At 52.7% G+C, this 12,236-nt stretch overlaps 1 protein-coding gene across 3 annotated transcripts in view; it reads right to left on the reverse strand.

Moving 5' to 3' along the window:
• POLE (DNA polymerase epsilon, catalytic subunit) overlaps nucleotides 1-12,236 on the reverse strand; it is a 47,351-nt gene that overhangs the window by 28,419 nt on the left and 6,696 nt on the right. For all 3 annotated transcript variants that reach the window (XM_081802496.1, XM_006745733.3, XM_081802495.1), the window contains 13 exons: nucleotides 11,881-11,988; nucleotides 11,459-11,569; nucleotides 10,889-10,974; nucleotides 10,483-10,602; nucleotides 9,017-9,149; nucleotides 8,810-8,923; nucleotides 8,466-8,678; nucleotides 8,098-8,205; nucleotides 4,477-4,605; nucleotides 4,298-4,400; nucleotides 4,061-4,207; nucleotides 3,521-3,666; nucleotides 362-510 (listed from right to left, as the gene is read on the reverse strand). In XM_081802496.1, the coding sequence (XP_081658622.1) occupies nucleotides 362-510; nucleotides 3,521-3,666; nucleotides 4,061-4,207; nucleotides 4,298-4,400; nucleotides 4,477-4,605; nucleotides 8,098-8,205; nucleotides 8,466-8,678; nucleotides 8,810-8,923; nucleotides 9,017-9,149; nucleotides 10,483-10,602; nucleotides 10,889-10,974; nucleotides 11,459-11,569; nucleotides 11,881-11,988 (1,667 nt within the window). The remainder of the gene's footprint in view (nucleotides 1-361; nucleotides 511-3,520; nucleotides 3,667-4,060; nucleotides 4,208-4,297; nucleotides 4,401-4,476; nucleotides 4,606-8,097; nucleotides 8,206-8,465; nucleotides 8,679-8,809; nucleotides 8,924-9,016; nucleotides 9,150-10,482; nucleotides 10,603-10,888; nucleotides 10,975-11,458; nucleotides 11,570-11,880; nucleotides 11,989-12,236) is intronic.

Here is a 12,236-nt window from a genome sequence, read left to right on the forward strand (position 1 = left end):
TCCCACCTCGTCCCACGTCCGTCAGAAACAGTCCACCTTGGCTTTAAGCAGCACCCCACCCCGGCCTTCCTAACTCCTCAGATGGCTTCACACCTCGTATCAGGCACGCAGTGTTGCTTGTTGACTGCCCAGACCCTCTCCACGGCCTCCATCACATAAACACCCGGAAACTACCACGTCCCTGTCTCCCGCCCAAGACAGGGAGACCATGTGTCTGTGGCGCTGATGCCCTCGGCACCCCAGGCCCTCCGCGTCGGCGCGGCCCCACCCTCACCCTGGCCCCAGCCCGCGGCCCCGCCTCTCTGAGCACGAGGCCTGCAGGCGCCCACTCCCCCGACTCCGGCCCCAGGCAGGAGCGTACCCCCTGCGCATGACGTAGCCGTAGAAGGAGTTGAGAATGCATTTGTGCGCCAGCTGCAGGGAGTCGTACAGGACCTCCATGTTCTTGCAGCGCTTCACTTCCGCTGCGTCGCCCAGCTCCGTGGCCGCGGAGAGCTTCTTTTTCCACACCTAGGACCACATAGAGACCAGTCGCCTTCTAGGTTCTTTCAGCTCACATTCTACGTAGTCAGTGGCCCAACGTTTCAATAGTTTGAAAATTTCAAACCTACAGAAAACTTCCAAAACGAATACAATGGAAGACCACAGACGTGAGAAAAACCACTGCGGACGCTGGGCCACGTTTCCTTTACCCCGTTCTCTGTACGGGCACAGCCCCTTGGAAGGTGCAGACATCAGGACCTGACCCCCTGAAGACTCCAGCACACAATTCCTAGGAATAAAGGCATTGTACATAACCAAAACGCGATTACCGCCCCTGAGAAACGTAACAAGGGTATGGGGTCCGCACGTCCCTCCCAGGTCTGCACAACCCGCAACCCTGCAGCCAGGCCAGAACCACACACCGGGCTCCCACGAGTCCCGAGTCATGGTAAGCCAGCACTTCCCGGTACAAGGCAGATGTCCTGAAACGAGTTCTGAACACAAAGGAACTTTTATTTCTTGTGAGACCAAGGACGAGGAGAAAATACTACAGTAACCCACTTGGACAACTCAGACTTGGGGCAACATCAGCCTCCTGGGACAAAACCCAGAACCCAACAGTGAGCCAGAGGAACAAAGGAAACCCAAGTCCGAGACAAGCAACAGAAGAAGGGGCTTCACGCCACCCAAGAGGCCCAGGGGCTCCCAATATGCATCCTGTTATTCAGTGGACTCTGACTTAATGCTCTGGACAAGCTGAGTTACAGGTCTTCTCCAACAACAGAACTCAGAAACCGCTGACAGGCAGAGAGCAAAGTGCACACCAATAAAGACAGCATCTCAGGATTACAACTGACTCACGAGCCTAATGATGGACCAACACCTGCTTATCGGATCCTGCACCAAGTGTTGGAAGACGGAAACAATAAAGCTAACAAAGGACCTCGTGCTATTCTAAATAGTTGTAATGGAAATGTTCTTCTCACTGTGGTGGTCATTACACACGTACATACATTACACGTATGTTTTTGTCAAAATCCACAGAACTGCGCACGTGGAAGGGTGACCAGCACGGGCACTCGGGGGCACATGAACTCACTCCTGCCCAAGCTGCATGTCTGTCCCTGCTTGCTAACTTGGATGCTGTCACAGTGATCAAAGATTTGATGCTTCCCTTTCTGCTTTAGAACACCTGACCTTCACTTCCCTAGCTGATGCATTTCAGTACCTAGAAGAGCACCTGGCAAAGAACAGACAATAAACATCTGGAATGAATGAAAGACTCTCCAGAATTTGAATCAGACTAGAAGCCATGGATCGCGAGTGCTAGGCCTGGGGGTGCCCGACCCCAGTCCCACCCAGTGCCAGCCCAGAGGGGGACATGGTGACACCTGGCCTTCACACCCACGGGCTGCACCTCCTGAAATGCTGAGCCCGAAAGGCAAGGCTGGAGGACATCTCCCCCAGCATGTGGGTGAGACTTAAACTGGCAGATGAGCTCTACCTGCTTCACTGCGAGGAAGCAAGTCTTCGCTAGCAGGATCTATAGGGTGGGTTTCCGTGATGGGACTGGCTGTCCTGAGGCCAAGATGTCCCAGGACGAGGAGCCAGGCCTCTCTGTGTCCGTATTAACCGAACTTAGGGTAACGAGAGATACTGAAGAGGCCCCTAATAAGAGCAACTGACAAAGAACCACAGGGAAGGCCATACATATTTCAGCAAACTCGCCATCCGATATGAGAAGAAGATTTTCTTGAAGGTCTGATATTTAAAGAACATAACAATTAAGATATTCACTGAATGTCTACTATGTACCAGGTACCGTGTTAGACTCCGGAGAACGAGACACTCACTACACCTTTAGTTCTTGTCTGAAGAGAGACAGAGAAACAAGAAACTTAACAGTTACTTAACTGAAACAAAATGAGATGGGACCGCAGCTCCTCAAAAGATTGAAAATTAAATTACCGTAAGACCCAGCAATGCCACTTTGGGTACACACTCAAACGAACCGAAAGCAGGGACGTGAGGAGCTGTTTGCACATCCACATTCACAGAAGCCAGAACTTGGACGCGACCCAGCGCCCGTGGACAGACGAAGGATGAACAGAACGTGGGGTGTACACACAACGGACTACCATTCAGCCTCAGAAGGAACGTCCGACACCTGCCACAACATGGATGAACCTCGAGGACCCGATGCTGAGGGAAATGAGCCGGTCATAATCAGACACTGTGTGATCCCGCTAACCCGAGGGCCCTACAGGAGTTAAACCCTGAGACAGAAAGTAGAATGGGGGGTTACTGTTATGGGGGAGCAGAGTTTTAGCTCCGTCAGATGAAGAGTTCTGGAGAGGGGTGGGGGTGGTGGCCGTACAGCAGTGTGAATGTCCCCAGTGCTGCAGAACTGTGTGCTTAGAAATGTTGAGTTTTATGTTATGTCTATTTTACCACACTAAGAAACCAGCAAAAAAAGGTAATAATTATAAAATGTAATGACAAGAGTCTGTCAGAGCAGGGACCTTACTGAGTCCAGCAGTGAAAGGTCTTTCAGAAGAAAGAACCCCATTCGCCCAAGTATAACACTACTCTGTGTCATGATCACTGAGGTGTTGCTATGTACCTTCCTTGATCCTGCTGGACGAAACGGTTAGTAAATCGCACTCCCACTCCTCCCGTCAGAGGCTGGCAAATAAAGGGCCACGCGGCTAATACTACACTCGTGCAGCCTGTTTCTACTCCAGCTGCTCACCTCTGGCTGCAGAGGGACGCAGCTCAGTTCCAATAAAATTTTATTTATAAAAATGGCCCGCCCAGCCATAGTGTGCTGATCTCTGCTCTAAATAAATACTTCCAAAGCAATTACTCAGAACAGTTTCAAGGCCTCAGGCCTTTAATCCCTCAAAGCTGAAAATAACTGTGCACTCATTACTTTGCAAATGCATGGGAGCCCAGAGATGGGGAGCCACACATCCCAGCTGGGGGTTCTCATCTCAGAAACTCGACTCTGCTCTGACCTCACGAAGGTCAGACTCACCTTGTGGAGACCTTTGAACTCATACCGCCTGTCTCGGAAGGCACGCACCGTGTCCACATAGAAGGAGTTCTCCCGCTGGCAGACGGTGGTGAGGCGCTCCTCCACCCTGGTCACGTGGATCTTCTTGTACGCCTTCCGGCAGTAATCTGAGGCACAGTCGAGAGCAGGGGAGCATGAGAGACTCCACAGAGGAGGTAGCCAGGCCTCCTGGACATAGCCAAAGAAAGCGAGGAAGCAACAGATGCCAACCAGTGCAGCTTTCTAGGTTAACACCAAGGAGCAGAGAAGCCCGAAAGATACGTGCTGGTTCATCCTCTCAAAGAAAGGGCAGCCCCAGTGTGAATGGGCCAAAGTCCCCAAGAGCACAGGAAGGAGAAGTCACCATCTGAAGAAGAAATAAAGGAAAGCTGCAGGAAGAACCAGTTCACAGTGACCTCATCTGGTGCAACATCCAGTTTAACTGACCTCAGGCTGTGATGTACCAGCACGGCCCGACAAAGGCCCAAGCCAGAGGAGGCACCGTGCTTGGAAGCCACTCACCTGACAGCCTCCGCTTCTCATATTTAGCCTGCTCCTCGCGGGACAGCTCGTGAAAGGCCCGGGCTGGGCCCTCTGCAGTCAAGGGAGGGAACTTCTCCGACTCCAGCTGGTGCTGGATCCGATGGTACTCGCTGCGGCTGGCTGGCACTGGGCGGGTGACAGAGGGAGTCCGTGACAGGGACCTGCACACCTGCTCCCCGCCGAGCCACCCTGCCCCTGCCCTGGGGCTGCACTCACTGAACTCGCCCCTCCACTGCCAGGCCATCTTCCTCTGGCAGTCTGCTCCCGGCTTGTTGAAGTCACAGGCAGCACACGTGGCCTCATCCACCACGGCAGAGGGCTGCGGTGGGGTGGGAGGGGGATCGGTCAGGGCCTGGGCAGGAAGAGCTCGATTCTGATGGGGGAATCGGTCTCACCTGCAGGCGGTTTGTCAGGATGATGTTGGGGTACATGGCCCCCACGTCCAGGTGGTAGATAAGGGGACACTCTATTCTGTTTGGAACATCTTTCAGGGAGGTGAGCTTGGTCTTAATCTGATCACACACCTAGGAGAAAGGACAAAGGAGTGGCGACCAAGACAAAAACTGGAGACTGTGCGGATGGCCACAAAGCAAGCACCATGGGTCCCAGAAGGATGGCAGATGATGGCCACCAGCACCTGGAGGTATATGAGCCCCGCAAGAAAGAGCCCTAAGGAGGACAGCATCTCGGGGAGCAGCAGCCTCTACCCCAGGGGACCTTTTGCGGTTGGGAGAAAACTGTGAAAGACTGTCTGCGGCCTTGCATGGCAGGGCCGTCTGCCAGCGAGTGTGGGACCAGGCTGGAGCATCAACAGCACTCTTCCTGGGTGCCATTCATGCCTGCACAGTGAGGGCACGGGATACCCCGGCCTCAGCAACCCCTCACCTGACAGATGAGAAGGCTCAAGAGGTTAGCAGGGGCTCAAGCATAGGCCCCCTTAGCCCAAACGCTATGTTCTGAACCTCCGTGTTAAATGGTCTCCAGCATTACTTTATAAACCAAAGAATCAGACTCGTTTCCAGAGGTTGAGCTGTTAGCCAAAAAACCCCTCCTGATCCCAAACACTTAGATGTCCTGCACAAAACATGAGAACTATCCCTATAAACGCAAAACTGAGCTTCTAAGTTACCCTCAGAGGGCAAAAGCAAAGAGCAGACTCAGAACCAGAGCAGTGAGCTAATTCGGTGATGCCCTGTGTTGGGGTCCCCAGGACCACTCCCCAGGTGCAATGACTCACAGAACTCAACCAGCCAAGGGAAAAGGCAAGTGGAGCGGAGGCGGGAGGAGGTCAGGCTCCAGCTGAGATGAGCTTAATTCTCCCAGCATCAAACCAGGACAACACTCACCAAGTGCCGTGTTGCCGGGACGCCCACAGACCCAGCGCCCAGGGCTCTTACTGGGGGCGGGTCACGCAGCTCCTCTGCCCGCACACACCCAAACCACAGACTCCCAGAAGAGAAGCAGGCGCTCCGCGTGAACCCGTGTTAGCACAAGTGAGTCAGGTTCACGAGGCGCTGCTGTCCAAGAAAGGGGAGAACCTGAGCCCCGAGTCCCCAGCCTCACACGCAGGTGCTTCCGAGGCCGGCCGTCTGGGCCCGCGGTGTGAGCACCCCACACATTTCTCATGCCTCCTCAGTGCGAGGCAACCTGCACACAACAGGGACACAGAACCCCAAATAAAGGCAGGCCCTCAGAGGCCACCTCCATGAAAGGATAAACTAGAACACGTCTGCCCACCAGAATCACATCTCTTCTGGGCTCTTGCTGGAGAAAGTCTTCCCTGAGCACCTGGCACCAAAGGCTGGTCCCTCCAACAAGTGTGTGGTTGGGGAACCCTCTAGCCAAGGAACCACATGACAAGGGACCCCAGGCCAGAAACTGCATCAAAGTACTGACAGCCCCTGATGGGCCACCTGAGCCTCCCTGCTGAGTATAAATTCACATTCGAAACTGCAGAGTGTGAGAGGGAACACCCCCATGACCCCCATGATCCCCATGACCAAGAGTAGACACAGTAGGAGGAGGCCCCAAGAACTTGAGAATACATCTCCTAGAGTAAACGTGGGAAAACGAGCATAAATAAAAATGCTGAAGACCAAAACTCTAAAACAAGAGTCCAGTTAAAAAAAAAAAAAAGCAAATCAGAAAAAAAAAACAACAGAGCCTCCAGAAATAAAAATATTGTCCTAAAAAGTAAAAAAGTCACTGCAACTATACAAAGCTAAAGCTAACTGGCTTCTGATGGTCATGTATTTTCATCCACTCCCCAAAATGTAACACTGAGTTAAATCAGAGCACGGACGCATACTTAACTGAAAAGTTCATTCTGCACAAAACGTACACAACACCAAGGAACACAACCCCCAAATTTGAGAACTAACGTATCCACAAGTTAATCTAATAACCCAGCAAACCTCTGTGAAGGACCAGATAATAAATACTTTAGGTTTTGTGGCTACATATTCTGTCAGATGTTGTTTGTTTGTTTTTTATAACATTTTGAAAATACAAGAACCATCGTTAGCTTGCTGGCTGCATGGGCGTCGTGGGCTATGGTTTGCCCACCTCTGCTTTAAACCGTCAGGTTTAAAGTTTAGACTGAAACACACCTAAATAGACTCAAGATTAACCAGAAGAATAGCCACCTTTTTTTTATGAAATATGTTAAATTTGGTAGTCATGTGAGAAAAATCACTTGAATGCAAAATTGCCCTTAGTATTAAAAAACTGTTTAAAACCCTTCAAAGAAGATAAAGAACACACCAGAAACCATGACTAAAAAGAGTACTATCTACTCTATGGAACAGGACGTGCCAGAAGCATTAATACCTCGTTTCTAACTTAATTCTAGGCAAATGAATCATTAGGAGAGCAGTCCCTCCATCCTTCACCCTGAGGCATGTTCTGAAATCTACTAGGGAGGGAGAAGAGAGGGAAGGAGGCAAAGTTCCCAGAGGACACGCCCAGCGCCACCGTGACCCCCAGCTGGTGCCTCCCGTCAGCATCGTGGGGACAGGATGGTCCCCTGGAAACAAAGCAATTAGCCTGTTGCCCTTTTCCTAAGGACTCTGGGCTGCCCTTTAGAACATTCTGGAGACGGCGCGAGGGCCACACTCCCCGTCCTCCAGGAGCCCGATGCTGGGCTCCCCCAGGCATCTGGAGGCCTCCGCTCAGCACACCTTGGTCTCAAGTTGCCACTTCTTCAACTTGAAAGTGGTGTCTGTTCCTTCTGAGGTGCTAACTCACATTTGGTTTTCAGCCTGGATGCTCCTCACAGCTTGTCCTTTGAGAGTTCCCGAGGCATACGGCAGCTGGAGCTGACAACAGCTGCACAGAACTTCACAGTTTGCAGACTACACAAACACATTCTTACTTGAATTCTGCCTAGCGAGTCTGTTACGAGATGTTTCTCGAAATCAATCCTAAAACTGGTAAAAACTTCAAACCACGAGTCACTCAATATGCCGCAGTGCTGAGCAGGGCCTAAGAGACACACCTGAGAAGTGCTAAGTCCAAAGAACAGGACCAGCAAGCTGGGAGGTACCCGGGGTCTCCAGGCATGGGACACGTTGTCAATGGTGTTCTTTGATTGGTGCTATGGTCACTATATTCTACTCTGTCACTTATAGGAATGGGCTCTCAGCATTTTTAAAGTCTCCTTAACAACAAAAAATAAAAACCAATGGCTCCTCACTGCCTATAATATGAAGTCCAAATGAACTGGTCTTCAGACCCAGCACTCACCTCCGTCCCATATCCGCCCACCACGATGTTCCAAGAGCCAGCTCAAGAGCCCTCCGCCTCCTTGTGAAACTCTCCTGCCTCCCTAAGTCAGGTCATTCACTGTGACCACAACACTGTCCTGTTCCTCCCCCTTGCCCCAACCAGACCAGAAGAAGCCCTGTGTCCTGTCTCAGGGCCCAAGTACCAGTGCGTAACAAACATGCTACTGAAAGAAGCCAGTCTACAAGGCAGGGCACGTGACAATGGTTTCTCCTGGCCCCCTGGAGCGTTACCTCTTGGAAATTGGTGACCTGCTCCATGGGCACCTTCTCCTCTTCCTCGATGGCATGACGCATGGTTTTCTCCACCCGCTGCAGCAGGAAGTCAAAGGCAGCAGGATTCTAGCACAAGTGACCAAGAGAGGACATGAATAAGACGGGAAATGCCCTTGCACCAACCAGTCTACCTAGGAGGGACGCCGGCAGAGAATGCTCCAGAGAAGCCGAGCACCTGCCCTGCAGTGCCCTAGTCAAGGGCAGGCCAGACAAAGGAGGTCTGGTAAGGGGTCCACAGGGCAAGAGATGAATGAGGGCCTTACTGCAGCCCCCACAACTTCTGGGTCTGACCAAGCATTCGGCAGGAAGACCAGGGAGGGGCTCACCATCCTGAACCTGCAGGGGATGTCACTGCGAAACACGCCTGACTCAAGGGCCTCCACGTGGCCACCCACGTAGGTCTCGGCGTCCAGCACGTGACCGTCATCTGTGAGCTTGTTAAACTCCTGCTCCTGCTTGTTGGGGAAGATGATGTTGGCATGGAAGGCCTGCACCATCAACAGGGCCTCACACAGCGTCCCGGAGCCCTTCCGCAGCACCTATGGGGGGGAAACAGCAGGCTTCAAATCACACGCCAGAATCCCACAGCTGTATCCACGTCAGCTGCCTGGGACCAGCTCCACTGGGCAGCGTGTGGAGAATGGCACACGGGGCCAGGAGAGGCACTGACCTCATCAGGCTCCATGGGGATAATGGTGCAGAGGGCGAATATAAAGGGGTGGACATATTTCATGTACAGGTAGTATGTGGCCACTGCATCTGACACCGAGTACGTGGCCAGAGTCTGAGGAGAGAACATCAGAGAGTAAGAGCAACGAGGAGGCACGGAGGCACCACATCAGAACCAAAGGGCAGCAGAGTGAGGAAACACACGTACCTGGGGCTGCTCAGTGGCCATCCGGCACATGTCCTCGGGGTCCAGCTCCACAGGGTCGTAGCCCAGCTTGGCTTTGGCAGCCGCCTTGAGATTATGGCTGCCCACAGGAAGGTAACTGTCCCTCTTCACCCACCTGGGAACAAGAACAAGAGCAAAGGTCAGAGAGGACTCCGAGATGAAGCCCACCAACCATGAGAGTGGCAAAGCTGGACACACCCCAGAAAGACGTAGTCCTAATGGCACCCTGGAGATCTCCACTGAGACCCCCCAGGGAGCAGACCTCTCATGAAGCCTTTCACCCAGATCCAATCAACCTCGCGGATGTGCCCACAAACACGAGGAAATGCCAGGGCCGGTCCTCCGAGCCCCACAGCCTTCCCTTCCTCCCTCACGGAGAAATATAAACATGAGGGGTTGGGAACCCGCACCCTCTGGCCTCCCTCCACCCCTCCAGCTTGTCCTGTGGGTGCTGCTAGTCTGCCCTGCTCTCCCCCTCCCTCAGGCCCTATTTTTAAACTCCTGTTCTCTCCTTACACAGTCTCTTCAGCAATGGAAACTGGAAGCACCCTGTGCCCCTCAACCCCGTGCCCGTCTCCACATCCTGCCCTCAACTCAGTCCCATGACGGACACGGCTGTGTCTCTGGCACCCATAACTCACTCTTAACTGCATCGAGTCTCACCTCCCTCAGCCTCCAAACTCTTGCCATCCTCGTCCCCAGAAATGCCCCCTGTGGGCTCCCAGGATTGCCGCCTCCTCTGAAGGCCCCCACCTGTCCTTTACTTCTCTTCTTGAGAAACCATTGATCACCATGCCCCATGTGAATGGGGTTCCCAGACCTGCTTCCTCCCCCAGACACCAACATTCCGTGCTTCACGTGCCCCTGGCCCCCCTGTCCGTGGATCCCCAAGCCCACCCCTCTTCAATCCCATCCTCATTACGACTTGGCCTGCCCCTTCCAACACATGCACCATAATGCCAGGGCTGCAGAGCAAACAGATCAAGCTTTAAGCGTGTCAGCAGCGCCTCAAAACTCACCTCCCTACAGGATACAAGAGGCCCACAAGACCTCCTTTCTCTCCAGCCTTCCACCTCAGCACTCTGAGCCCCCTCGAATGCCTACCTCCAGCCTGGACACCCCTGGCTGCGGCAACCCCACCTTTGTGGGGGGCTCCCACGGCACCAAGACCTCACCCAACCTGGCTTTTCTGCTCTGGCTTTCCCACCAGGTCTGACACTAACATGTTTGCTGGTAGAAGGGATAATGAGCACACAACAAAAGACAGCACGTCCCCGGACCCAGCCAGAACCGCACCCACTGTCCTCAAAGATAATGGGAGCTGCTTCTCAGAAGCCACTTTCCTCCTTCAAAGGGAGGTGGACAGGACCAACGTGTGCAAGAAGGGAGCTTTGGACCCTAGTCACAGAAAGCCCCCCTGAGACAGTGCGATGAGCTGCGGGGCCTACCTGAGACAGTCCATGTGGATGCACTGGGAGGCCTTGTACTCCCCCTGGCTGTCCTTCTGGAACCCTATCTCCTGGTACATGTTCAATCCGTGGACCGCCGCTCTGGCCTCCACAAACGGCCTAGGGATGAGGGCAGACAGATGGGCACACAGGCAGTTATCCTTTAGTTCCCTCAGGAACAGGAAGATTGCCCCCAGCAGACCCCCAAGCAGACCCAGGAACGCCCACACCCACTTCTCCTCAAACGGGGCGAGGTGCCTCTCAGGCCACCAAGCGGCACTCCTCCTACCCTCCCTCCTCTCACAGACTCTTTTCGTCTTAACCGTTAGTAAATGAGCATATTCACACCACCATGCAACATCCCGTCCCAAACACATTTTAGTTACTCACAAGACATCAGACTTACCAGTCAAAAAAGTCACCATTATAGGTGACCATGATGGTGGGTTTGGTCTCCTGGACATGTTCAAACCATCTCTGGATTAGATGAACCTGAATTCAATGATTCTTAGCTGTCAGAGGATTTGTTTCTTTTCAAGCTGTTTCCTAACACCCCTCCCAAAGTTCAGGAAAAGCAGGGACCTCATGTCACTGTTCCATTTCCATACCCACCCAGTGCTTCCAGTGTGAATGAGGACCCCGCCGCTAAACACCCCATCCAGCACACTGCCATTCTGATTACATGAGCGCTGAGTCCTCTTCCTCCCATTTCACCCCAAATACCTGGCAGTATCCCAAAGGACACTTTTTTTTTTTTTAAAGATTTTATTTTTTATTTGAGAGAGAGAGCAGAGCTAGAGACAGAGCACAAACAGGGGGAGCGGCAGGCAGAGGGAGAGGGAGAAGCAGACTTCCAGCTGAGCAGGGAGCCCGACGCGGGGCTCAATCCCAGGACCCTGGGATCATGATCTGAGCCAAACGCAGAGGCTTCACCGACTGAGGCACCCAGGCGCCCCACCAAGGGACACCTCTTTACCTCATCGGGTTCATTGAAGACACAAAAAGGTCCTTCATACTCTGGCTTGGGGGTGAACTCGAAATCTTCAACATCTTCTGAAACGATCTCTCTGTTGGTGATGAGGTAGCCCTGGGAAGTGCGTGAGCCATCGGCATGAGTTAGGACACAGAAAGCCAAAACACACCTCTCCACTTTTGGCCCAGAAGCTCCTGCTACAGGCATCTGCAGCAATGGGAAGGCACCACAGCTCTCCCAAGAAGAGCCCTGAATGTCTCAAGTTTCTGTTGGAAGGAGCACGGCTGGTTCGTTCACTTTCCTGGACTCAACTCACTAATTTTTCACCCAAAATATACTAAGCATAGAGTGGATGCTGCTCTGGTTTAGGGACTAGACAAGGTTCCTGCTCCTACGAAGCTTACATCCCAAAAGGTACCACTTACCTGACCATCGATCATATAAGAAATCATCATAATCTGGTCAGTCTCAGGGTCGGGAAACTTGAGGGGCAGTTTGGTCGTCTCGATGTCAAATGCCAATACCACAGGGTCCTGCAGGGACACAACGTCTCATTAAGTTGGAGAGAAACCAAGCCGAGCTCTAGAGATCCCACTGGTCTTCTCAACACCTACCATCTCCACCTCTAGCTGCTAAAAGAGTCGAGCTGCCACAGGGAGAGGTTCCAAAAGAAGTGAGACAGGCATTTTGGGGTTGACTGAGCTACATCAAGAATGCCATGATTCACGGATGGCATAAAAATTTAAACACATACAAGAGATTAGAGCATGACAGGAAAATC

The sequence above is a fragment of the Leptonychotes weddellii genome, chromosome 13, assembly GCF_054177405.1.
Source record: "Leptonychotes weddellii isolate Sample4059 chromosome 13, ASM5417740v2, whole genome shotgun sequence".
Taxonomy (NCBI): domain Eukaryota; kingdom Metazoa; phylum Chordata; class Mammalia; order Carnivora; family Phocidae; genus Leptonychotes; species Leptonychotes weddellii.